The sequence below is a fragment of the Solea senegalensis genome, linkage group LG1 (assembly GCF_019176455.1).
Source record: "Solea senegalensis isolate Sse05_10M linkage group LG1, IFAPA_SoseM_1, whole genome shotgun sequence".
NCBI lineage: Eukaryota > Metazoa > Chordata > Actinopteri > Pleuronectiformes > Soleidae > Solea > Solea senegalensis.
The window spans coordinates 28,995,265-29,022,798 of record NC_058021.1 but is presented as its reverse complement, the minus strand read 5'-3'; the positions used below and the strand labels follow the sequence as shown (position 1 = coordinate 29,022,798).

The following is a 27,534-nucleotide window of genomic DNA, read 5'->3' as shown; positions in this document are numbered from 1 at the left end:
AAAGTGGTGCTTGCTTTTGCATTTATAAGCATCAAATGTTTGCTCATTTACAAATCTAATGGAAGTGCAATCTGAAAAAATCTTGAGAAATACGACCGACAAGGCTGCAGGTGTCGGCCTGAATTAAATAACAACTCTGTCTTAGAGATTCATCGTCTCCTGTAGAGAGAGAGCGAGAGAGAGAGAGAGAGAGAGTCATTTCAGCGGGCAGAATCCGTCAATTGTGACCCTTAGCGGGGCACCCTGCTGATTTTACACGTCAAAGTCAATTTCATCGCCGCGGCGAGTACGTGCAAGTCTTTTGAAAAGCGCTCAAACATTGTCTTTCTGTCGCGTCGGAGACTTGAGTTTGCGTTTCCGGGGGGAAAAAAAAGAAAAGAAGATACAACATAGAAAGAACACACTGCGTGGGGGGCAAAAAAAAGAAAAGCCGCCAAATTGAGCTGCATAATTGGAAGTGAAGGATTCATCGTGTACTGGTCATAAAAGACGACTCGATAAGGATCCTATTATACGTCATCGCCCATTTTTCCATCTTATTCCTCTTTGTCCTGGAGCAGAGGAGTTCACGTCACATTGTTTACAATAACGATTTAAAATGTAGCTGATGTGTTTGGTGATTTGGCGCAAATTGAAGAAAAAAGAATTATACTTATAATATTTATAAGTGTTTATGAGTGTTTATGTGGCTATTTTGTTTTCACAGTAGCCCACAATGGACCAAGTAAACATACAGGTCTCCGACGCACTTGGAAGAGAACAGCGAGGATAATTGAATGTTGCTCTGTTTTACACTCTGTACCTTTAAGTAGAAGACAAGATGATAATAATAATAATAATAATAATAAAGTTTGTAATTCAGAAGAGAAGGTTTTATCCCCCCACACATGCATTGTATCTCGACAAGGTGTCTTGAGATCGAACCCTGACCTTAAAGTCGGAGGACCACCCACTTTACCACAGAGCCACAGCCGCCAACCTTCATGATTAGAATGGTCACACGTATAACTTGTGATATACATGATTCATTCCCATCCTCAAACAAAGGTTCTTCTTACTATTATTTATTTATTTTTATTTATTTGGATCTACACTCCCTCAGAAATAAATAAATAAATCGGAAAGTCTGCGAGTCACGGTTTGGAAACAAAGCGAAACCACAAAAACACTGCAACAAATGATTTGTTTGTTTTTGGCAGTCATGGGAGTAAAACTCCTCGCAGCCACTCGCTAATGATAGAAGAGGGAGTCACTGGTCACTGGTTAGAGGGGGAAACGGAACAAAAATGACCAACAGCATCAACACCAAACATCCAAAACAAAAACAACTCCGATCTTCAATTCAAAACAGAAACACACAAAGTCACGTTGGCAGCCACTTGCTCCCGATTAACAAAGAAACCTCTTATCTCCGTCCATAACACATTACGTTGCCGCGCACGAGTTTCCATCTTTGCCCGATCGACGGCTTAAACAAGACACAAGAGTGTCATGTCCTGTGTTATGAGTCTCCAATGACAAATGCATGTTTTTAGCACCTGTAAGTGTAATATTAGAGATGATATTCAACCTTGGGTAATGTTGTATAGCTTTTTTTTAATTAAAAGCAAAACTATCAGTAACTGGCTGGTCCAAACGTTTCCTGACTCTGACGCTGCTGTGTATTGACCGTTTATTATCATCTCTCATATAACTGGCTATATTATTACAGCATAAAATATACATAATAAAAAAATGGGTATGAGCCAATACAATGCTACACTGGATCGGATATTGATATAAAACTAAAAAACGATGCAATCCAAACATCCCGTATATCGCATGCTTTACTATGCACAGACTGTAAAAAAAAAAAAAGAAAATTAAAAATCAGCAACAGCATTTTCGCTGAGTCATGTTGTGGCCTGCTTTTTTTTTTCCTTCTCTATGGGAGCAGAATATTTTGTAGCACAGCTGGAGAGCTATTCTGTTTTGAAATAGCAACAGCACAAAATGTGTTCACAGCTTCATCGATTAAAAGGTTTGCAATCTGTGTCGATGCAAACTCTAGTTTGCTATCATGCTGTCCTTAAATAAAATATAAAACAAGTTGTACCTGGGCAGGAACACGTCTGTCTCACGCGTGTATTAGCAGGTATTAGCACATAGGCTAGTTAGGTTTTTTTACTGTCTGGCAATGTGTATTTTCCCGATACATGAACATTTCTGTAGCACTAAAGACTATACGGCAGACTTACAAAGCCCGTGTATAGTCATACACTTGACATACACACATTAATACACGTGCTGTGGCTCTGCAGTTCACCTTTGGCAATGCCCCAAGAGACTTGTGGCATTTACTCTGCGATATAGAGAGGCCTATAGAGGCCACAAATGCACAGCATGAATATAACATTATGCCAAGTGGAATAATATAACATATTGACTCTGTTAGGGTTCACGCGGCGGAGTAGTGGTTAGCCCCGTTACCTTGCAGCATCAACGCCCGGGTTTTGTATGGATTTTGCATGTTTACCCCCGTCTCTGGGGTCGCCACACAAATACAAGGACATTTTCCAGGACCGATTTCCTCAAATTCGAGGAGCAAATGTGCTGACACAGCTTGGAGCAGGTGGGAGGGCAACCTGTGTGTCCTCGTCCTTGGCGTTCCAACTTTCATTGACTTGCAACACAAGTGACAAGTGATTGTCCTTGGGATCTTGGTCAAAGTCAGTCTTTGTCATTTTCTTTGGTGAGACAGAGATCTTGGGATTTTGAATTTCCCAGACATCACGTCCTTTGCTATCTCTTGCTTAATGTTATTCGCTCATTGTTGTGCATGGAAGAATGGAATAATAAATAAACCTTTTTGTTTTTCTTTATTGTAAATTGTTAACACACTATTTTAACATGCAGTAAATTGTACATAACTGCCAGACATCCAAAGTTATTCTAGGAAAAATGGGCAAAAGCAATTACTCCCAGGACATTTTCTGGCCCTTTTTATGGTTAAAATAAGCAAAAAACGTCCAGGCGTTAAAGGGTTACCTTCTTCTAGCACTTTCAATGCACAAAATTCAAGCACTTTCAATGGCTAATGTCTATTTAGGGCGGATTTCAAACACTTTTAAAGGCTGTGAATGTTTTTGTTAAATTCACAGACTTTCAAGGATTCAAGGACCTGTGGGATCCCTGCCTAGTCCACTAAAATATACATGCATACGGCTTAATTTTAGCTCGTGTTTTTTTCTTCCTTGTCATAAACGGCCACGCGCACACGCCGACTGTTTTTATGCCTTCATTCAGACAGGTTCAGGAGTGTGTGAGGGTTGAGTTTTCCCTCCAGGTAAACATGAGTCCTGGCTGTGAGGCGTATGTGTTTTCCTCTGACAGGTTGTTTGCTCAGGAAGATGTCAGCGGTTCATCTGCGGCGTGTTCGCTTTGAAGCGACGCTTAGAACTCAACGCGGGGAACAGTGTGTTTCTGCAGGAGCTGCAGAACAAGATGTACTGTACAGCAACTGTAGGAAGGGGGGGAAAAAAAGAAAAGAAAGTATGATGCTGCATCTTCGGTGTCAGAACTGCTGAACACTGACCGAGCAGTATCTGTGTATACGGCTTAATCTACAGAACAAGCAATGAATCATAGACAAGATGTCTTATTGCCTTATCGACCTTTTGCGCACGTCAAAGTGGTTGCCAGTTTTGTATCCATTCCCCCTCTCTATATTTCAATTTCAGCCACAATAATTCTCCACGTTGCAAACTCTCACATTTCACGCTTGATTTTCCGTTTCTCTCCACGTTTATGGAAAAGCAGTTATGCTTTTCCTCTGCAATTTACAGTAATGGCTCCGCAGATTGTTTTTGCTATGCCGTTGGACGGCCATCATGTGTAGGAAGTTGCTTTATAGAAAGCATTTGTACCCTCTGTCACAGATCATCTAGCTTTGCTTCTCCGTGGAGATAAAAGAATTTGCATGGCATAAAGGATTTATTGACATTCACGGCATGAGCCTGTCCATTGTATGAACATTATTTACCGTAATCCTTTTTTAAAAAAAACAAACCGAGACAAAACACAACAACGCACCATTACACGGTGATAATTGAATACGCGGCCTTTTAGATTTGAGAAAACAAATCACTGCTGATTTCCATTCATAGCAGACACTTATTGATCCGCGGCAGGAGCACATCACCAGTAATCTCCTCTGCAGATAGAACTGCTCTTTGACATGTGTCATAACATGAAAATGAATACATATGAATGAGTCACTCTGGATGACGTGATGACGGGGGGAACCGCGCTCAAACGACACAAAGTAATGCAGCCATAACTCGTAAGTTTGTAAAAAAACAACAACTTAAATTACAACTCTTATCAACGTGCAAGACTGCATGATAACGATTCTTTATTTACGTCCTTAACAGGCAGAAAATATCGATTGTACTTTAAATCAATATCCATAAATTGCCATTAACCCTCAGTGGCATGGATCTGTGCCGCAGGTGTACCCATGGTAAATTGAGAATAATAATACACAAGTCCTTATATGGACATCCTGCGGGTGAGTGTTTATAGGTCACATATTCAGGCTTAGTGTTTAGCACTGTTGCTATTTTACTATCATTATTAGTCCAACTCTGACAAACTGAATGGACACCTTTAAGTGACTTGAAAAGCCAGGGCTGATGTCATCCACCTCAATGTCAAATCAAATAATGACCCCTCATAACACGCAGCCTCTGCTTTTCAGTGTTCACGTTCATCATTTATTCAAGCAGAAAATAAAAGCTCCAACACTCACACACACACACGGGATATTCACAGCAGTGCGTCAGGGTCAGTATAGGTAAAAAGGAAACTGGGGGAGGCTTTGTGTTCTGGTGTTCAGGAGGTTGATCCAAAATTCACAGTATTGTATTTGTAAATTGGCTGCATTCATAAAGCCATTTTTTTCTCAGAACCCATTCAAAATACTTTACATAACTCTTGAATCACCATATACTGCCTTTATGTTTCTTATGCTGCCCAGGGACGCTCAAACATGCACACTGAAGGAATCCAGAATCAAACTACTGACCTTCTGTATTACTCGGTGACCCTGCTGAGCCCGAGCAACACCTCGGTGCCGCTCAAAGTCCAGATGCTAATGATATTATAGTGATTCTGCGCCACAAATGTGTATTGACATATGTTTATAAATCAATTTGCACAGGAATATTTGATTAGTTCGACCACCGCAGGCATAATAAACAGCAAGTGGCGGAGTCTGTGGTGTGACGAGGTTAATCCAACCTTGCAAAGTGAAGCTACGCCGTTCCTAAAAGCCCCCTCTCGTCCCGTCCCTGGCACCTAAAGTGCTGTTTTACATAAACGAACAGCCTGCATTTAACAACAGCACATACAGTAGATCAACAAGACCGTTCTCCCTGCTCATTAATATTCCCGACATGCTCTCGTAAAGTGCAAACAGCTCTCTGGTGCAAACATGGCACTCGCTGGGCCCGAGCTGCACAAGTGTTTTGTCTTCTTCTTGTCCCCCAAACTTTACTCGATAAACGCTCTTTTAACAACTCTCGAGTCGGTCAAGATGCAAGATGGTGCAGTTCTGTGATAACTCACCCCCGGCGACTGACCTTACGTGTCAAAGGTAAGGCGTGATGTGAGGGTGGGAACGATATTTATGGGTCACATCTGCTCTAAATGACGAGTGAGGGCCTCTGGCTTCACGGTTAAGTCGGGGAGAAGGTGAGGCGTTCTGTCTGTCAGACGATGAAGTCTGAAGCAAGAACTGAGTGCGAGATTTAGCAGCTCCCCCTTTCTGCCAATGCCAATTCTGGACGTGTGGACTGCACGTGAAACGTCATTAAGAAAAGTACTAAAATGTTTCTAATGATCAAGTTTTGTAATTAAGCTTCTAATAACTGTTAAATATTTGTTTTTACAAATATAAAACAAAACCCTGGGAAGTAAATGACATGGTATTTTTCTTTTATCTTAAAATACAGCTTGAGGACCTGGTATAATTGGTATCACAGGATTTGTTGAAGTTCTAAATCTTTTTTTCTCATTCAAGGCCCTACTTCCAAGATAAATACTCCAGTGATACTTGTATGCATTTCTTTTGGAATAATACAATTATTAAATTGTTTGATTAGACTGTATTGCATTATTTAAGATAAGAAAGAAAGAAAACATAGGCCTATATACACTAGGTTCTACATGTTGTCCATTCTCATACCTTTGGTTGTAAGAAGTAGTGAAGTTACTCTTAAGTTACTTTTTTTTATCATTTGAAACCAGTGTGGTCGTTCTCGTCTGACCTCTGGCATCTCCAGCACGTTGTCACCCCACGGGAACCGTCGTTCGCTGGATGTCAGCTCATTCTCTGTAAACACTACTCACAGCAGTTTCCATCTGGCTCAAACGAGCGCACCACGTTCAAAGTCACTTAAATCACCTTTATTGCTCATTCTGATGCTCGGTTTGAACTTCAGCGAGTCGTTTCCACCGTGTATCACCTGCCCAGTTGCTGTAATATGATTGGCTGATTACACGAGTGTAGTAAAAAGCAGATGAAAAGGTGTGCCTAATAAAGTGGCTGGTGTTTGTACATCATAATAATTCCAAACAAGGGATGAGCCAGTACAATTTTCAGCACTGGTATTGGTCCAATACTGGTTAGAACCACTGGACTGGATACTGCAATACAGAAACATAAAAGTAAAGATACATAAATGTTTCACTAGATACTCAAAAGCAGTGTTTGGTAAACACTGGATTGGGACCCACAGATGGGTTGCGGTAAAAATAAATTGGGTCCCCAAACAAATTTGCAGATTTATGTGAATATCTTTTTAAGAACATGCATAAAATTAAGTTGTGTGTGGTCGTAAATAAGTCACAACATTTATGCATAAATTTGCAAGATTTGTATTGTGTAGTTTCCCAAACTTTCTAAGTGTGTGCGTTGATTGAAGCTATGATTAAAGGTTTTGGTTGACCATAGAAGACTGGGCGGTGGCGTTCTTACCTAATGAAAGAGCAGAGGGCGGGCGTAATCAGCAGTCTTCAGCTCATGTGGCTGTCGATAACCATATTGGCAGCTGTGTGGATCTAATACATGACCTTTCGGTACGGCGATGGTTTCCCAAACCAGCGGCTGCCACTGCCACCAACAATAGCTCAATAAAGGTCAACTCAACACAACCTTTGGACAAAGTGTCACCTTGCCGCTCGACACACATTTCCTGATATCCCGGATGGAGAAATTGCCCTTTAGCACTCCATCATGATTGATCTGCTCTGAAGTCTTCATGCTCCCCCATTCACTATCTCCGAAAGAACCTGCTCATTAGCAGAGATGAACAACCCTATAATGTGCACATGTTAATGGTCGGCCTTCTCCCTCAGTTTAAATAATACACTGCGAGAATAATTACTCACACACCGTGAAAGGTTTTGCTGCGTGTGCATGTGGAAAACTCTGCTCTGCCATTCTTTCACTGTCACTGACTTTTAAATTTCAGATTTTAATTAAAAACGAGTTTGAACAAAGCCTCAGGAGGGACTCGCTCAAAAAGAAAAAAAAAAGAAAACCACAGTAAACAAAACATTATCTTAAAATGTCAGCAGTGAGTTAAAAAAAAAAGAAAAAAAACACAAGGTTTGACTAGTGGCCATTAAACTTCATTTACTTCAGCTGACTCACCTCTTCAAGGAGCAGCTATGGCCCAAGGCACAGTGCTGCGCTCTGGGTCACATAATGGTTCCACTCCTGCAAAGCCTCAAAGGTTAATTCAAAGTCAGAACATTCATTTTTCTATAAATCACCCGGAACTGCTAATTATTTTCCCTCCATGTTCATTGTCAACAGTTAGTCCTCGGGCCACCTTGGAACAATAATGAGTTAACAAGCACGAGTCGAGGCAAGTAACTGATGAGGCCGATACGAAACGAGCTCCTGGATCATAATAGAATTGGCCGCATTCCATTTTTGACAAGAGCCAGCAGGTAACAAAGTTGAACACACACGTCTGAGCCACACGGAGTGAATTCAATCCGTCACCTCCTCTTGTCAGAAATCACTGTTATTGCGTTCATCTCCATATTTATGGATTTTTGCTTCAAGGATAAAAGGTGTATCTTGGTCATAAGTTTCAGTTTTGCAGGGGTTTGTGACGTCTCCTTGACAGATTGTGATGAATCTGATCGGCTTCCTTTCTGGTCCTTGAGCACCACACTGTGCCTGGACTTGGGCGGTGCAGGCAGTGGGTACTTTTCCATGTGTGCCGTGGTCATGTGTGTAAAACTATGTGTGGCATTTTTGCCGATTCCATGGTTCTCAAACTGTGGTATGTGAACGACCAGTGGTACATCCTCTGGTGGATAGTGTTCTACTGTAAATACCAGGGAAGCCATTTTGCTCCACTTTACAGCCACTTTACTTTTTTTTTTCTTACAATGAAGTCAATTTAACTTCAAGAACAAGGAATTGTGGCCATGCAGTTCAGGAAGAAGAGCGTGCGGTGTAAGAATAAGACATGTGTGTCTGAGATTGTGAGTTCAAATCTCATTGTGATCATTTTTTTAAATTCAATATTCAAAATAAACAGTCAAAAGCCGTAAGAAAACACGACAAATCATAGGAGCAGGTAGCTTAGTGGGTAAGAACAGCTGCTTTGAGCGTCTGATATCACAGGTTCAAGGCGTACAAACAACAAAGCAAAGAAAAGATTGAAAGGAGACAAAATGTCCCAAATGTACAAAGAGTTTGTGGTGGCTTCAATATACATATAAAAACTGATTCGGAAGTAAGTTTCACTAATTATATGATAACTGGATTAAGTTATGCTGGCAAAAGTAGGTGGGAAATGACCACGAGTTACACTGGAAGTCCAGGCAAAGCAGGACATAAGTGAGCGGGATGTACAGTCTAAGACGCAGGCCGTATTATGAAGTGTTACCAAAAGGTCTTTATATATTATAATATTATAATATTGCTTGTACAGCACAGCACCTAAAAACAACAACAACACCCAGCCTCGCTTTCAACATAACACACACACGTATTCTAAAATTGCCAATAAATAATATGAAAACAATATGAAACGTCCTTCAAAAAGAAAAAGAAAAAAGACGGCTGTTGCTCTCGTTTACTTTGTTTAAATGGATAAAGGTTAATAAAGATGTGCAATGTTCAGGTGTCAGAAATGGTGTTTTTTTTTTTCTCTGTTATAGCAAAAATGTTTTTAAATAACAACAATTTCAGCTGCCATTTTTCTTTTGAACGTGAACATGGATTAATTACAGGTGGAGCTGCTCCTGCACAAAGATACACTGATTTAAAAGCCTTTGTGTACTTCCCATGACTTGGTACATTCCACTCCTCCCCTCTGAGTCGATCTATTTGGAATGTTCCACTTCCTTTGTCGGAGGCGGGGCTTCTTCTACGCATAGAGTCAGAGACAGAAACGCGAGAAGGAGGAGGAGGAGCGGGAATAAACGTGTGGTAACTGCAGCTTAAAAATGACCCACACGTTTCTTAGATTCTCTGTTGACGCTCTGTTCACACCTGCTGTTCACATCCGATCACAGGTGTTCAGATTGCACCTGCTAGGCTGCTACTGCTAATGTGACGTCACTGCTCCACAGCAAACACACGATCACGTCTAACTATGAACGTGTGTGTTTTCAAAAAACTGACTTAGTGTCAAAAATATAATTATATATTATGACGTCATACTGTCAAAAACTGTCCAAATATTAACAAAAAATACCCGAGTATAATGTCAACAAAAAGTTAAAATATCAACGGTCTAAAAGTATAGTATGTCGTAATAAAAACATCAGAATCAGAATCAGAATACTTTATTAATCTCGGGAATTGTTTTTGTTCCAGATGCTCCATGCAAAGAAATAGAAATACAGCAGTGGAAACAAGTCAGCATAAGATATGGATATAAAAACAGCACAATTGGCAATAAAATGGAATGAAATAAAATATTAAATAAAAAATAATAATCATACAATAATAAAGTAGAGAATCTGGAAATTCTCTACTGGAAATTTGCAAATAGTTACCAATGAAGTGAGGATGAGTATAGTTTGTTTAGTTTGTTTTATTTTATAGACAACCATAGGAGTCTGATCATCAGAGGGAGGAGTTGTACAGTTTAATACTATATGTACATTATTTAGTAAACTGTCCAATTATAAACTGTCAAACTAGAGCTGCAGCTAACGATTATTTTCATAATCGATGAATCTGACGATTATTTTCTTGATTAATCGATTAATCATATGGTCTATAAAATATCAGAAAACCTTAACAAATGTTGATCGGTGTTTGTCAAACCTGGAAATGATGATGTCTTGTTTTGTCCACAAACCAAAATGATTGACTTTTAATGATTGCTTTGTTATCCAGAGCAAAGAAATGAAGAAAATATTCATATCTAAGAAGTTTAAACAATTGAAAAAAGCTTCAAACCGATTAATTGATTATCAAAATAGTTGTCGATTAATTTAGTAATCGATTCATCCTTTCAGCTCTATGTCAAACATGTTCTACAAATATAGTATAGTCTACAAAAAAATGTCACTAGACCATTAAAACTGTTAAGAATGAGTATCTAGTCTGGCCAGTAGGGCGCAGGTTAAGTAAAAAAAAGTAGAATTTCAAAATAAAAGTGTCCGTGTTGATATGGACCAATATATAGTTGATAATAAAAAGGTATTTTCCTCACATTTCTTCACTCATTTACTGCAGTGAGCCCATTTGAACACTTTAAAGTGGACACTGCTTTTTCTCATCATGTGCTCTGACTGAACACCTGCAAACAGCTGCAGTTAAAGGCACAGTTCATGTGTTTTCAAGTGATTCCATTCACAATCACCAGTTTTCAGAATCCTCTGTTTAATATTGAGATTTTACAAATGTTTTCAGACTTTTTAAAGTCTTTGTAACTGATCTACAGCTTTGTTTGAAGAACATTTCTTAGATGTTCTGTTGACGCTCTGTTAACACCTGCTCTTCGACATCCAAATGATGTCGTTTTCTGATTGTTACAGAAAGACAAAGAATCCAGGAAATGTTAATATTATAATTTTCTCCATAAATCGAGTATTTGTTTGGGCCAGAAAATGTATGAACAATGTTGATCAGTGTTTCTCAAACCTGGAAATGATGATTCTCGAATGTCTTTTTTTTTTATCCACAAACCAAAAAATATTCAGTTTTAATTATTTCTTTGTTATTATAATAATAATAATAATAATAAGCCCATATATCAGAGTGCAGTCATTAGTCATATCGGCAGACCTCGCACATTTTCATGTCAGGTGTAAACTAACAACAAACTATTGTTTTTTAAAGAATGAAATCAAGCTTTCTGATTTTACAGCTTCTTAAATAGCAACATTCTGTTTTCTTAGTTCCATAAAAACAAAGAAATAATTCAAACTCAATCATTTTTGCTTTGTGAACAAAAAACAACACGTTTGACAACATCATCATTTTCACCTTTAACAACAACATTTTAGCACATTTTATGGATCAAACTATCACTCTTTCACCTGTGATTTCATCAACATTCAATCAATAAGTACACCATTAAATAATGACATTTATGTATTTTATTCCAATGTGAATGAATGAATGTGAGACACATTTGAGTCATTATTTAATGGTGTATTTATTGATTGAATGTTGCCACTTTGACTCGTCCACAGTTTTCACTTGTTAAAAATGTAAAAATGATGTGAACACATTCATCACACAGAAGTCTAATTCATGTGCTCATCATTTTTAAGCAGCAGATACTGGACACCTGGACCTAACTGTGTGGTCAACAGTCCAGGGAGTGAGCCCCTATCATTTTTTTTTTTTGTCTTTTTGTCTCTTTGGGGAAAAATATAAAATAAAATGGTATAACCCCCTACTGTTAATATTGTGGGAGGCCAGAGGAGTACAGCCCTGCCCCAACCCCCCACTACAATCACAGTGAGAGTGTGCGTAGTTTGGCCCTGGCGCCGGGGCTCGGTATTCAAAGCGTGATGGATTTGAACCAACCAGATTTTGGACGTCATACTATACTATGATTTTTTTGACTGATTTTGGACGACATACTATGACTTTTTTGACTGATTTTGGACGACATACTATACTATGACTTTTTGACTGGGCGTCATACTATACTATGATTTTTGACTGATTTTTGGGCGACATACTATACTTTTGACTTTTGGCACAACATACTATACAGTGACTGACTTTTTGACTGGACATACTATACTATGACTTTTTGACTGATTTTGGACACACTTTACAATGACTTTTGACGGTTTGGACAACATACTATACTGACTTTTGACTGGTTTTGGGCGGCATACTATGACCTTTTTGACTGATTTTGGACGACATACTATGACTTTTTGATTTTTTGACTGATTTTGGGCGACATACTATGACTAACATACTGACTTTTTGACTGATTTTGGACGACATACCATACTATGACCTTTTGACAGATTTTGGTGACATACTAAACTATTAATTTTTGACTGATTTTGGGCGACATACTATACCATGAATTTTTTGACTGATTTTGGGCGACATACTATACTATATGATTTTTTTTTTGACTGATTTTGGACAACATACTATTGACTTTTTGGTGATTTTGCCGCGACATACTATACTACTTTTTTGACTGATTTTGGGCGACATACTTTACAATTACTTTTTGACTGATTTTGGACGACATACGACATACTGATTTTGACTGATTTTGACCATACTACCTTTTGACTGATTTTTACATACTATGACTTTTTGATTTTGACTATACTATGACCTTTTTGACTGATTTTGGACGACATACTATGACTTTTTGAGGTGATTTTGGACGACATACTATACTATGACTTTTTTGACTGATTTTGGACGACATACTGAGCTTTGAGCTTTTGTCTGTCTGTCTGTTTGAGTTTCACACTGGTAGCCAAAATAAAAAGACAAGATCCTAAACCTTACTGACTTGAAGAACCATGAGGAAGTGAGTCTTACACATTGAGGAATTGAACAACACAACTTCATGGTCTGAAGAAGTAGATCAGCTGATTAAAGTGATTCTAATGTTTGAAAGACTCTGAGAATGTTAAAAACTCAAGAACACCAAGAAATTCACCCTCTGATCAACTGCAGAAATAGCTCAGTCCATCAGAAGATGACTTGTGTTTCTGAGGTTGTCAGTTCGACTCTTACTGTCAACTAAACTCGTGCACTACTTTCAAACTTCAGACCAAAATAAGAAGTTAAAAACTACCAGCAACATGTTGTTCTGCAGTTTAGGAAGAATAACTTCTGCTGTAAGAACAAGACTTGTATGTTTGAGTTTGTTCGTTCAAGTCTTATGATAACCCCCAAGTGACTGTTCTCTAAATTCCAGTTCGGAGTACTCAAAATTCTGACCTGGACAAGAAAGTTAAGTACACCAAGTAAGTCTGCGGATCATCATCAACATGAATGGCTCACACCATCAGAAGGAGTCTTGGATCTCTGAGGTTGTGAGTTCAACTCTTGCAATCAACTGAACTTCTTCCAACTTTAGAACGTCAGACCAACATAAGAATTTAAAAATACCAACAGCGTGTTGTTCTGCAGGTCAGTAAGAATAGCTTGTGCTGGAAGAATAAGACTTGTATGTCAAAGTTTATGAGTTCAAATCTTATGGTGAACTGTTTGAGTGTGATGTTAAAAGTAAACAGTCAAAGAGAACCTGACAAAGAGAAGTTGCAGGTAGCTCAGTGGACAAGAATGCTGCTCTGAAGTCCAGAGCTCATGGGTTCAGTTCTTGTGAGGACCATGGTTTTTTTAAAGGTCAACATCCAAAGTGAAGATTGAAAGGAGACCGAAAGTCCTAATTACAGCAGGAATTGGTGGTGCAGTGGTTTTGTTCACAACCATGGGAATGTGTGAGTCACAAGGTGACTGGTTCAATTCCACATCCTTGCAGGTTCTAATCTGCAGCCTTGCTGGGCTGGGGCAGGGCAGGTAGCAAGAGGTGAGGTTGGAGCAGGGGCAAGGCAGGTGGTGAGGTGAGGAGGGGCAGGGCAGGGACTGAGAGGTGAGCAGAGGAGGGGCAGGGCAGATAGTGAGAGGAGGGTCAGGGAAGGGACTAAGAGGTGAGAAGAGGAGTAGCAGGTCAGGTAGTGAGAGGGGCATGAAGGGGTCAAAGGTCAAATACTTTATATTACACTGTGCAGCAAAAGGTATCCACATTAAGACACTTGGGTGGGGGGGGGCCGCCTTAATGTGGATTTCCCGCCCCACCACTCTTTTACTTGGTGGACTTTGGCTGTGCCTGGAGAGTCCAGGAAGCTTGACACTGTGACACCTGGTGTGACTCATGCTGACCACTGGGTGGTACGACTCAGTTGAGCCCTGCTGGCCACTGGGCGGTACGACGCACTTGGGGTTGGTCACCTGTGTGGTTGTGTCAGTCAGCAAGAGGTTAGCTTTGGTTCTCTTCCAGTGAACAGCTGCTGGGTTGAGAACTGGAACTGAACCTGCCACCTCGCTGTTGAGACACAACCTTATGGTTTGGAACAAAGCCACCACGCCACAAATGCCGCCTTCGTCTAGGATTGCTGTCTGCTTTTATTCTTGAATTTGCATGTGGAGCTTTAAAAGCACCTGCTCCTCACAAGAACTGAACCTATGACTTCAGGACTCCACAGCAGCGTTCTTGTCCACTGAGCTACCTGCTCTTCACGGTTCTTTGGGTTCTCTTAGAGCTTTTTACCTTAAACACTGAACTCAAACACTTGAGTTCTTCATAAGACTTGAACTGACAACCTGAAACATATACGTTGCTGGTACTTTTAACTTCTTATTTTGGTCTGAAGTTTGAAAGTAGTGCACAAGTTCAGTTGACAGTAAGAGTTGAACTCACAGCCTCAGAGACACAAGCCATCTTCTGATGGACTGAGCTATTTGTGCTGATGAGCTGAAGGTGACTTTCTTGGTGTTTCTTAAGTTTCTCATCCATTATTATTTTAAATTTTGCAGTTGTTAGAACCTGCAAGATGGCAAGGTAGGTTGCACAACAGTGGGGTTGTCCCAGTCCAGCAGCCGACAGGTTCTGGATTATCACAGTTTTTATAAACAATATCAATGATATTTTACTGAGTGATCATATGGATGAAGTGAAGTGAGGTGCTTGCGGGCACAATGTTGAGTGTCCAATTCACCTAATCCCCATATTGCATGTTTTATGACTGAGGGAGGAAACCAGAGAACCCGGAGAAAACTTACTCCATATTCCAAGAAAAACAAACAAACAAACACTAAACTAAAACTAAGCATTTACAAAAAAAAAATGAAAGCTCATAAAAACTAGCAGCCCACTCTAAAACAAATAAAAATGAAGTAATTTTAAAAGTCAAACTAAATAAAAACTTAAACTAATGACAAATCCAAATCTATTATCACTTTGAATGACAGATATGGTGTCTACCCTCACGTCCTTATGGTGTAAACATTACTTATTCTAAACCCTATTGCCATATGCACAATCTTTTTTTTTCTTGTGTTCTTATTCAAAAAACATAGATTTCATACGTTGGTGTGGATGCCTGAAAATGAGTATCAGTTGGCACCCTGTTTCCAAAAACAAACAAACAATCATACAATTAAGTTCACTTTACTTTTGAATCGTACAACAAATATTAGAATGAAACACTAACAGTGGTTTGTGGGACATTTTACCAAATTAATGTCAGGCCTATTGATGGTTTTTAAGTTAAAATCCACACAAATATCTGCTTGGTTCAGCCGCTTCAGCCTCATCTTCTCTTTAAATCCCACTTGACTGTTGTTTCAATCAATCACACAGAAAATATGATGCTGTCAGTCGCACTGAAGCAACCCATCATCAATCCATCATCCGCAGGGCATTAATCACAGACGCGGCGCCGTCCACGTTCTGTAGCTTCGCACGACGCTTCCCCATCTGAGATAATCACTTTTTCATTACGGGCGACGTGAAGTGTGACAGATGCAGATATGGATGTGACGAGATGCTGCCTTTAAAGGTCAACTAAACAACCCCGTGACAATGAATTAATGTAGTATGGGGAAAACACTTGGCAGAAATTTAGTATACTACACAAAGGTATGTTCGTATGCAAGTGTGTAACTGCTTTAAGCGAAAATATTTTGAAGCAGAAGCTTATTTTGCAAATGATTATTTGAAGGCAGCCCTTCATTTGTTGCAGTCTGTCATCTCACCACTAGATGTCACTAGGTCCTACACATTATTTAAAACCTGAGAAAAGGAATTAGTTATTCTTCACAATTTGATATTTTTCATCCATGTACATCCACATGCTTAACAAAAGTATGAGACAATCAGTCATAAAATTAGAAATGTTATGTTAAGTAAATTGAATTTTGAGCCGGTTCACTGGGCTTCTTCTCTGAGAAGTCAGAAATTAATCAAGCATAACATTCAACCACTAAAACTAATTTTTCTGTTCAGGAAGGCACACAAACAACTATACTTTGACATCTTAATCAAGAAATAAGGATGTGCTTGAATGTTTAAAATTTTTTTGCAAAGGTACATTTGAAAATTCATGGACAACAATGATCATTTTATTTTAAGCTAAAGAGCTTCTACATACTGGTGTAGTAACCATGACAGAAACATAAAACTTGATTTTAATCATTACTAAAACTGTTAATTTAGGGCAGCTGTGGCCTTTAAATAAATGTAAGCACTGTAAGATAAGATAAGATAGGCCTTTATTTGTCCCGCAGTGGGGAAATTTGCATTGTTACAGCAGCAAGACAGTAAAGATAAAGATAATAAATAATAAACCTGCATTACCAAAAAAAGAAAATGACAATATACGAAGATATTAACACTTAGACTATAAAGAAATAGTTAAAAATAGAATGTAGAATATTCATTATAGACAGCAGAATATACACAGTAAGGACTTGATATTTACAGTATAAATATGTATAATGCACTTAAATTTACAGTATATTGCATGTGGAAGGGAGGAATGAGGAGCCTGGTCATGTGTGGTCTACAGCGAGCAGTGTTAGTTGTACAGTCGAACAGCTGCAGGAAGGAACGGTGGTTTGTCAGGAATGCTCCTTTAGACATTTAGGATGTTTCAGTCTGTTACTGAAGGAGCTGCCCAGTTCTGTGATGGTGTCCTGCAGGGGGTGGGAGAGATTGTCTGTCAGAGATGATAGCTTGGTAGCCATTCTCCTCTCTCCCACCACCTCCACTGGGTCAAGGGGACATCCAAGGACAGAGCTGTCCCGCCTCTTCCTGTCCGCAGCTTGTGATACTACTCAATTGTATTGTAATATAAACTGCATATTGATCATAAGTTGTTAAACCCGGATTAAGACATGCTTCTTCTCTCAAATCTTTTCACTGCGCAGCCATCAGGACAGCACTTAAAAAATAACTTCAATGTAATCATAATGTGTTACAGGAGGTAGAGCAAGTCAACCACTTACCAGTAGCAGGGTCAGGTTCGATTCCCAGGCTCTTCCACTCCACGTGTTGAAGTGTCCTCGCGTAAGAAATGTATGTAAAGTGCTTCTGAGTGGCTGTAAAAGCACTATACACATATGGACCGAGGCAAAAGTGTCTGTTGACATCAGCAGAGATTCACAGCATAGGTAGGACGTCCTAGGATTAAGAAGAAGCGATATGACATCATTGACAAACTGTTTACCATTAGGTTCATGCGTTTACAGATTACCATTCTTCATGACAGTTGTTCACTATGTAAACCTTAATGTGCACCTTTAGCTTCTCTGCTGTGTCTCACTTGAAGTTTTCATGCCACAAAAGCTGTAAAAATGTCTCCTCACTATGGAATCAATGTATGTCGCATTGCTGGTTCAGATCTGTTGATTTTGAGTGAACACATTGGTTTTCAAATTTGAGTAAATCACATAGACGCCACCGCAGTTGACTGCATGATGCGACACTGACACCTAGTGGTATGACATTAGAAGTCAGACATTCAATAATAATAAAAAAAAAGACAGTGATACATTTGGCATTTTCTTTAATAAACATTTGCCAAAAGGAGGAGGGAGGGAAAAATTATTTTAGTACAAAAAAAAGACAACTTTCCTTTGAAATCTGGTTATGTGTGTGTGAGTTTCGCTCATGATTTTACAACTACTGGCAAAAAGGCAAGTGGAATTGACAGTGATAACAGCCTTTCTTCATCAAGTCAGACATGATTTGCTGCAGTTGTCCCAAGTGCTACCAGTCTCCGTGGAACTAACAGTCCTTTCTCTCAAGCAGCTCCCTGTGCCGATACCTAAACCATCAACCCAGTCAAGTGAGCCGCCATTGTTTCAAACATAATTGTGGTCATTAAAAGAGAAGAGGACACTACATTACTGGTCATATTCCTAATTGTGCAGGGAAAGCACATCATCCTTTCCTTTCATAGCTAAAATAGTTTCCGCCTACTTCAGTCAGTAGTGCAAAACATTAATTCTAGACTGCCCTGGAGCAATTACAGCCAGGTGAAAGGTAGAGATTTAAAATTTGACCTGCCTGATAAATGTACACTCAAAAAAGGTAAAAGTTTAATTTAAAAGACAGCAGAATAGATTACAAAAACATATGAAAATGGTATGAGCAAGAAAAGCTCCTCCATTGGTTTTACTCAGCTGTCCCTCTGCGACGTACTCCACATTCCAGACTGAGGAGGAATACAACGCCTGACGTAGAATTAAGTTATTACAAACTTGAGTGTGCATCCCCAGATCTGTCTGGTGCGGCCTGAGAGGTTTCTGGCTCAAAATGGAGTCCTCCAGCCTTTTGTTCACTGTATCTGCTTTTGACATTTCCAGTCTTTCAGAAAGGCAGTCCTCGTCCTCTGATAGTCGCTGTTGAGTTCACATGTGGGACAAAGCCCAGGGGTGGTAGTGGTGGACCCCCACCTTGAGAAGGGGAGCCCCAGGTTTGTCCTGGGATGGGTGGAGGAGGAGGAACACCATCCTTTCTTACCATGGTGTGGTTGTACATGTGGAGAGCGCTGGGGTTGGGTTGTCCCTCCACAGTTAAAGGGCTGTGATTGTACTCAAAGCGGTGATCCTTGTCCCCAGTGAAAACCATGCTGCTGGGTCCAGTGACTCCAGGGCCTGGAGGGAAGGGGTCAGGGTGGGCTGGAGCCATGACCCCTGCACCGGACGAGGAGCTTGCGGCCTGGCCGGCTCCGCCGAACACATCTCTAAGAGCATGAGGGGGCAGGCCTCCGCCTAACATGTGACCCATGTAGCTGTCTCCGAACCCTGTCGGTGTGAAGGGCGGAGGGGGTGGGTGGTTGTACTCGCTGCCATACCCAGGCCCTTCTGCAGTAGGGAGAGGGGGGTAGTCCTGCTCTGGAGGCCTCCCACCATCACCGCCACCTGCAGATGCGATGGGGGGAGCGTGGGCGATCTTGGGCTCCGGTGGAGGCTGCCGGTAGTCGAGGTCAGCGTGTGGAGGAGGCTCCGGAGGCTCAGGTGGTCTCTGGTCTGGAGGTAGGATTGACATGGCACCTGCCTCAGATACTGAAAAACAAAAAGGTGTAATTTGAATGCACTGGAATTAGAGGTTGACCAATATGGGTTTCTTCTGTGGCTGTTTTTAGATGAAAAGTTTTATTCACTTAGCAGCTGCATTTATCATGTTTCTGGGAACAAATGTGTACTAATGTGTAGTAAATGGTTGAATAATTAAAAACCAGCCAATGCTGATTGTTAAAAAACAACTGATTAACAAGTTTGTTTTTAAACAGTTTTTTAATTTAAATAATTTTGATCCGTTTCCAACATCAAACCTCTCGCGTTGCTGTGATACAAGTTTCCAAGATTCTTATCTCGGTTTTATTTTCATAGTTTGGTAGAAGCCAATTTTTCTTTCCACAATCATTTTTACTGACATCCTTCTGGTGATGTACTTTAATGGTTTTACATGACACACTCCATCTATCACACTTTCTCCGGGAAGACGTCTTGGCCTGATCTATTTCCATTATACACTTCATCTGGTAAACCAATGTTCTGTAAATGACGTGTGGTCAGAAAAATGAAGAGAAACAAATGACTTTGCAGGAGAGAGATGGACGGCACTTGAGCCGTGTCAGTGAAAATGTTAACAGGTTACCTGGAGAGACTGGGCTGGGCTCTGGAGGCTGTTTGACCTCTGGAGGTAGAAGAGGACCTCCTGGTGCAGCTGCAGCAGGATTTGTGCTTTCTGCTCCTTCACCTCCATCACCAGATTCATGCCTCTGAGCCTGCTGAGCTTGGAGGAGTTGAGCCAGCAGCATGGTCATGGCTGTCTGTGTGGCAGATGCAGCCTCTCCTTCTGGTAGAAGTGATGGTGCAGACATGGGGGGTGAAGGAGGCTTGGGCATCGGAGGTGTGCGGGGGACTCCTGGAGGAGCAGCAGGCTGGGGAGGTTTGGCGGGTGCAGGGTGAACAGGAGGCTCAGCTGGGTCAGTGGGGGCGAGAGCACTGGAGAGCTGCTGTAACATTTCCTGGTTCACCTTTGTGCTCATGGACTGAACAAACTGTGCCGTGTTGACTGCACTCTTCGGCTGGCCAAGGAAATTCAGGAGGACGGCAAGCTGCTCCTGTGTCAGCTGGGAGTTTGGACCCTTTGGATCTGTAGAAAGACAGAGGAAAAACAAGGAGGTTGAACTTTAAACCGTGGGACAAGTCTTGGGTGACAGATGGCAAACTCAGACCAGAATTTTCTGAAGCTTTCCAATTTAAGCAAGACTCAACTGACAGTTCCAGTTTTAAATAAATGTGATGTATCTGACAATGAATATTAAAATCCACTGAGTTGGGTTGTTTGCAGTTTTAAAATGAGAATATTAGTATGTGAAAGAAATGAATGCAAAAATAAAGCCAGACTAAAGGTCTGAAAACAAGACAATTCTTCATTCTACATTACTGTCCATCAACTGTATTTAATGTAGAGATAAAATATCCTTATGAGTAAAACAGTAACTGAAGAATTATAATAGTCAATGTACCGAGCAGTGCAGAAGCAGCTGTATTTTGAGCTTTGCCTCCAGGAGCTGGGAAACCCTGGGGAGTGTTACTACGGCTATCGTCGAGGCCCAGCTCTTTGCGCGGCACTTTCGGGGCCACAAGTTCCTCTGGCATCTGCTTCTGTCGCCGGCGTTTCTTACTCCACAGCTCATGACAGTCCTGCCACAGCGGAAGGCTGGAGAGATGGAAGAAGTCAACATATTAAGAATATTCTTTGCTTCGCACTCTCAGTTGTGCAGTTAAACTCCAACATGAAAACATACTCAGGTGGCGGCATCTTGTCTGGGTCCACATCCTTGAGGAACTCACTGCCTAGTGCTTGTTCAGCTGTGCAGCGTTTGCTGGGGTCCAAGTTTAACATGTGGTCGAACAGATCCAGCGCGGATGGAGGAATGCTGACCGAAAGAAGCACAAGGTCACTGTCAAAGCACAGCAGGAAGTCCTGACCAATAAATATATGATGAGATGTCATGGACAGTGACTTACAAAGCAAACTCCTCTCGTAACCGTCTCCTGTACTGCTTCTTTGGTTTCATGGTGTTGAAGAAAGGAAGTTTTATTACATCTGGCCAGACAGCAGGGCAGGGGCTGCCACATATCCGGCTAAAAGAAGAAACAGAAATGGACTTGTTAAAGCACAACACAACAATTTGTGGACATAGAAGGCAAAAGCAACTTTACATATACAGACTCCCAGAATAACTGGCACCCGAAAGATCTCTTCCCTCACTTCTAGTCCCTCACAAGGTGAGGAAGAAAACCAGTGAAAGGGTTTCCCTTTTCACGGCTCAAAATAAAAACTGTAATGACAATCATTTCAATTTTTATCATCTCCCCCGTATCTCCTACAAGATCCCTCACACAATTTACTATACCCAAGTTAATATACCACTACAGCTGGTCTCGATCCAGGGGCTGCATTTGAAGATCAATTGTGTGACCAGAATGACCCATACAGACCCACAAACTATTGTATATGGTGAAAAAAGGTTTCAGAAACAAGGATGACAATGATATAATTAATGTCAGGGTAGTGACGTAGCTTAAATTAAATGAACAAATAGCTGGGGATCAGGAGATAGAACTGCCTGTCTAATCAATAGGGTCAGTGGGTTGATCCCCAGCTCATCTAGTTTAGTGCGCCCTTTGCAAACTCCTCGATATGTGGTTTCTGAACTGAGGCACAGCTTGAGTAGAAACAAGTCTTGGGTTAAACACAGATCTTAAACGGGAAAGCAGTTATTCTTATTTTGTTGCACTCTTACCTAATGAGCTCTAACTGTGCGAGCTCCTGATTAGCTTGGAAAATGGGTTTCTTTGTGAACAGCTCTCCCAGAATGCACCTGTGACAGACAGCTTATTAAAACAAGTCCTGGACCTGTTAAAGAAATATGTATGCAAAACTCAAGTCCATATCAGTTGTGTTCTTACCCGCAACTCCACACATCAATAGCAGGTGTGTACCTCTCTTCTCCCAGAAGGAGCTCTGGGGGACGGTACCATAGTGTGATCACTTTGTTGGTGTATGGGCGACTGGGAAGGAGAATATGGTTTAATATCTTGAATCACACAAAAGGGTGGTATATTTAAGGATGAGACTTTCATATAGAAAGAAGGCTTAGCAGGCAGTACACGTCAATTATAAATGAGACTCACCTTTCTTCAGAGTTATACAGCCGGGCAAGACCAAAGTCTGCAAGCTTTATTTGACCTCTGATTAGGAGGAGAAAAAAAACATTAGGTTACATACATATATACACATATACACATATATATATATATATATATATATACATATATATATATATATATACATATATATATAAAACTACATATAACTAAAAAGGCATGTCGGAGTAGGATACTAAAATAAAAGGGATGTTGATTCTGTCACTGAGTGGAGAAACCAAGGACCCACTTGTTATTGAGCAGAATGTTGGAGCATTTGATGTCTCTGTGCAGGAAGTTCTTCTTGTGGCAGTAATCAAGACCCTCCAGCAACTGTCTCATAAAAGACTTGATGTGGCTCTCGTTGAAATGAACCAGGCCAGACTCGAGCAAACCCATAAGGTCATGGTCCATGTATTCAAATACAAGATAGAAAGCGCCTGTGGTGGAAAAGAGGAAAATTATTTCGTAAAAAAAAAAAAGAAAAAGAAAGCCCACTTATACACACATACATGATGTTAGGTAGAATCATACAAAACATTAAAATATACCTTTATCGTTTTTGAAATCTAGTGCATCCTCCTTGTCAGTGACAATTTCCTTCATGTTTATGATGCTCTTGTGGTTGAGTTGTCGCAGAATTTTGATCTCTCTGATGGCTGTGATTGGGAAGCCCTCCTTTTCATTGTCCAGACGAACTTTCTTCAGAGCCACCATTTCAGCTTTGAGGACAGGAACAGAAGAGACAACTTAAAACCCAAAACTAGATCATGAACTGGTCCAGATTCTATTAGATAACTATTTCAATTTTGACAGTGGCATTTTGTTAACAGTATAGATGGGGAGTTTTGAAACACTTACCCGTGTCTTTGTCTTTAGCTTTGTAAACCTGTCCATAGGTTCCTTCCCCTGTTATTCCAATTATCTCAAACTTGTCCACACAGCGTTTGCCCCAATCTATTTCTGTTTCTTTGAACTCACCATATCTTGGGCCACAAATTCTGTAAATCACACAAAAAAAACAGACAAAAAGTAAATATTTAACTATGAGTAGCAAAGGAAAAAAGATTGAGCAGTAAATGCAAGGTAACATACTTGGGCCTTTTGCGAACTGTTTGAGACTTTTTGTCATCAGGTGGGCTGTGTGGGGAGGAGGTGCCACCGGGCAGTTCAGGGGGGAGAGGCAGGTCAGTTAAAAGCTGGCGGGCTTTTCTTTCTGTCTTTTTCTTTCCTGAGAGCAAGGAGTCCTTCAAGCTGATAGAGGAAAAAATACAGGAGATAGAGAGACAGAGACAATTTGTTTAAATCTACTTAATCAAGTACAAACTAGGTCAACTAATCCAAACACATACCCTTCTCCTTTGTCCATGTGCTCAAGAACTGTTTGGGGTAAAGGTAGCGATGATAGAGTAGAGATGAGTGGAGCAGTGGCTCGTTCCTTGTCTTTGCCCTGTCCAGGTACTGGTGCTTTCTTCTTGTCCCGCTGTACAGAATCATCCTTCCCCTTTGCGTCTCTGTCCTTGCTGGTAAGGAGGTCGGTGCACCTCTTGGTGGATGACCTGTCAGAGGGTGACTGAGGCTGACTGGATATTGGAGTTTTGGGTCCCTTCTCTGGTTGAGGTGGAGAGGGAGGGCGTCCCTTCCTGGTTATGTGGTTAGACTTGGGACTTGGCTGAGGAGCAGATGAGGAACCCTTGGTTGGAGTTGATGTGTTGCTGGAGTTCTTGGCCTTGGCAGCTGCTTCAGCAGCTTTAGCCTTTTTCTGCTTACTGAGTTCAGCAGCAAGACTAGTTTTGAAGGTAAGCGTGCTTGGTGAGAGGCTTGATGGGCGACTGCGGGAGCGAGAGTGGCGGTGGCGGCTGCGAGAGCGTGAATGCCTCGTGGATGAATATGGACTTCTGCTACGTGACCGAGCCGATCGCCTAGAAAGAAAATTAAGACAACTTTGCACATTTGCATTTCAAACATTTCAACATGACTGCTTCATTTACATGTATGAAATGGAAAAAAGAACAATAGAGATTATTACAGTCATTCTAGCAAATGCACATTATAAGTTATAGGTTGTTTTTTCCACTTAAAAAAGGGTCAAATGATTAGTACTGCACTTCAGCAAATATTGTATTAACACCATGAAGACTCAGTATATTAAAAGACTCACAATCGTCTCAAAACTAAACATTTTTTATACCATTTTTTATAGATGGCCAAATTCAATTCGAAATCAATAGAGCCCCATCCTTCATGAGATATTTCTAAAATTAAAGTCTATATTAAACTTCGTAGATGTGAGATCGTTGTTTAAGTGGTGCATGAAGAGGTTTTATCATAATCTCCAATCTAAGACAGTGTAAATCGAATGCAGTCACCAAACAATTTAACTCCACCTTTTGCACAGGCTGCCACTTTGCACAACTCACCTGACATCTGGACTTGGGCTCATAGACTTCCTGAATGGACTCCGAGATCTCCTGCGGTTTCCATAAGGACTTGACCCAAACTCTCCTTGTTCATACGGACTGTGACGGCCATAACTCGGTGACCTGCGCCAGTTCGCTGGGCTCACAGGGGATCGCTTTCTTTTGTTGCTTGAATATGAGCTGGGTGACTTTGTAACGCCATAAGCTCCATATACATCTGCATCCCGGTTGTAATACGTGGAAGAGGGAGAGAGTCTTTTGCTTCCATAAGTTGGACTTCTTCTAGATATTTGCTGGTTGTAACCAGCAGGAGACTGGTAGTTATAGGAGTATGATGTCCCATAGGGACTTTCAGTTTTTAATCCAGGACTTCGCCTGTATGTCCTGAGGTCTTCACGGTCATCTCTGTAAGATTGAGGAGCATCTCTGTATGCAGATGGGGTCTCTTTCTCAGACCTTGTTTTACTTTTGTGGCTTTTTGAATCTCTTTTATCTGCAGATTGTGAGGACTGTGATGTAGATGTCCTTTTGCCATTTCTGTCACTGCTTCTTGTTGCGTCTCTGTGATTTTTAGAACCACTAAGGCCACCAGCACTACGAGCTTTTGAGGAGTCTCTATCACGGCTCTGGCGGTCTTTTTTCCTTCCTGACTCCTTGTCTGGCTTGCTCCTTTCATATGGTCCTCTTGTTTGTTCGTCTTTGCTAATGCAAACTGTCTCTCGGTCTCTTTGTCGACTTCTGTTTTGGGATGCTGGTCCGTTATATTCACCTACGTCAACATCGCTGAGTCGGTCCACTGACAGCCGGTCAGCATGAGGGTCAAGTTTAGGAGAGGGGCTCCCAGAAAAGCGCTCCGACTGGGAGCTCACGTCGTCATATTCAACTAATGTTCGCAGCTCGACTTCTTTTTCAAAAGTGCTTTTACGGTTGTTGTCAAAGTCTGCTGTTGTACCGGCATACCACAAGCCTTTTTGCTTGGCCTGCCTGCGTTTCTTTCTCCGAGAAGCCGACGACCGCCTCTTCTCGCGGTGTCTGTCCCGCTGAGCAGCACCGCTCCCCGGTTTACTACGCCTATCCTGCCTGTTAGCATTTCTCTGTGCAGAGGGGCTCCGACCCCGAACATCGCGAAGCACGTCCGAATTAGGCATTTATCAACAGAATAAATGCTACAGTAACGTTGGGAATAACTTACAAAATACGTACTTCACCTGCGCTATGTCCCTAGTAGTGTCGCGAAACAAAACATTGGGCTAGCTGTGTACCAAGGCTAGTCGGCTAACGCTACAACTATTTCACAATTAGAGAGCCAACCAGCTAGCTAGCTTACTCACAAGCTTACCATTAGCATTACAAAGCTAACACAGTGGCCGTTCCAGATAAACCAAGTTTAACCAGACGGAAAGTGATAACACTTGGTGTCGACAGATTCCGTCATATAAATCCCACACAATTGTGCTTACTTATAAAGCAAGGCAATACTCCGCCACTGTACTTCAGGACTGACACTTACCAGAATTGCTACCTAATGCTAGTTGGTTTAGCCAGCTAGCACCCACTAGCTGTGTCCGGCTACACAGTCGCATTCCATTTCATGGTCAAAGCACAGGCCCCGGAGCAGGTCCAGATTGAAAATCCCGGTCTGCTGAAGTGTCGCGATTCACAAAAGCAGGTAAATCCATTCATCAGGTGGCTTGAACGTTTAAACAGAAATAGTCCATCCCCTCCTATCGAACTTCTTCTCGTCTTCCATCACACTCCAATGTTCAACAAGGAAGTGACTAGCACGCGAGTAGGCTGTTGGACAGCCGCCGCTAGCTCGCTAGCTGCTAGCAACTTAGCCAATTAGCTTTCTTTTCTCCTTGTGTGGAGTTCAGGGCAACTCAGTCAAAAATACAACAACACAAAGCCATTCAAAAACACGCCAGCATTCACGTGTCCTCTCGGTCCGTTGCTCCCTCTGACAGCTGCACAATCCAAATGTATCACGCGTCTTTCCGCGTTATATGGCTCGATAACAGCTTGAATTAATTCCAAAATATTCTAACTTTGTTCGCAATGTGGCTAACGGTGCAGCTCACTGGGGCCCACACAGATTTCAAACTACAGGCCTCGTGCGTCGGTGTGAACCAATGATACGCGTTTACGTCATATTGCTCAGTGGTTACGAAAGCACAGAGGGAAACCCCTTCCTTCAAAATAAAAGATCTGCCAGTCACCGCGGATTAGAATACAGACGGATTTAGGAACGAGGTTGAGAATGGGGGCGAAGTTTTGACCTGCGTTTAAGAACTGCGTACTGTGATGACGAACTTTAAAATGTGACTAGGTACATCAAACTGTGGAGGGCAGCATTGCACCTCT

General features: G+C 41.2%; 1 protein-coding gene across 1 annotated transcript; it reads right to left on the bottom strand.

Moving 5' to 3' along the window:
- Window positions 1-18,612: 18,612 nt before the first annotated feature.
- On the bottom strand, window positions 18,613-27,286 carry LOC122776226 (cyclin-dependent kinase 13-like). Its single transcript, XM_044036656.1, has 14 exons — window positions 25,174-27,286; window positions 24,106-24,675; window positions 23,849-24,007; window positions 23,615-23,754; window positions 23,305-23,475; window positions 23,004-23,193; window positions 22,742-22,798; window positions 22,517-22,618; window positions 22,351-22,428; window positions 21,572-21,688; window positions 21,349-21,480; window positions 21,067-21,260; window positions 20,190-20,690; window positions 18,613-19,594 (listed from the first exon to the last, which is right to left on the bottom strand). Exons 1-14 carry the CDS (start codon window positions 26,319-26,321, stop codon window positions 18,897-18,899), a joined length of 4,257 nt encoding a protein of 1,418 aa, XP_043892591.1. The 5' UTR covers window positions 26,322-27,286; the 3' UTR covers window positions 18,613-18,896.
- Between the last annotated feature and the right edge of the window lie 248 nt (window positions 27,287-27,534).

Bases quoted from the DNA above. Each gene is read 5' to 3' on its own strand.
- LOC122776226 (XM_044036656.1), bottom strand. From the start codon at position 26,321: ATGCCTAATTCGGACGTGCTTCGCGATGTTCGGGGTCGGAGCCCCTCT. The intron at 23,755-23,848 runs GTATGTTACCTT...TGTGATTTACAG, and splicing joins ACAGTTCGCAAAAGGCCCAA to AATTTGTGGCCCAAGATATG. The intron at 20,691-21,066 runs GTACATTGACTA...GTCTTTCTACAG, and splicing joins AGCTGCTTCTGCACTGCTCG to ATCCAAAGGGTCCAAACTCC.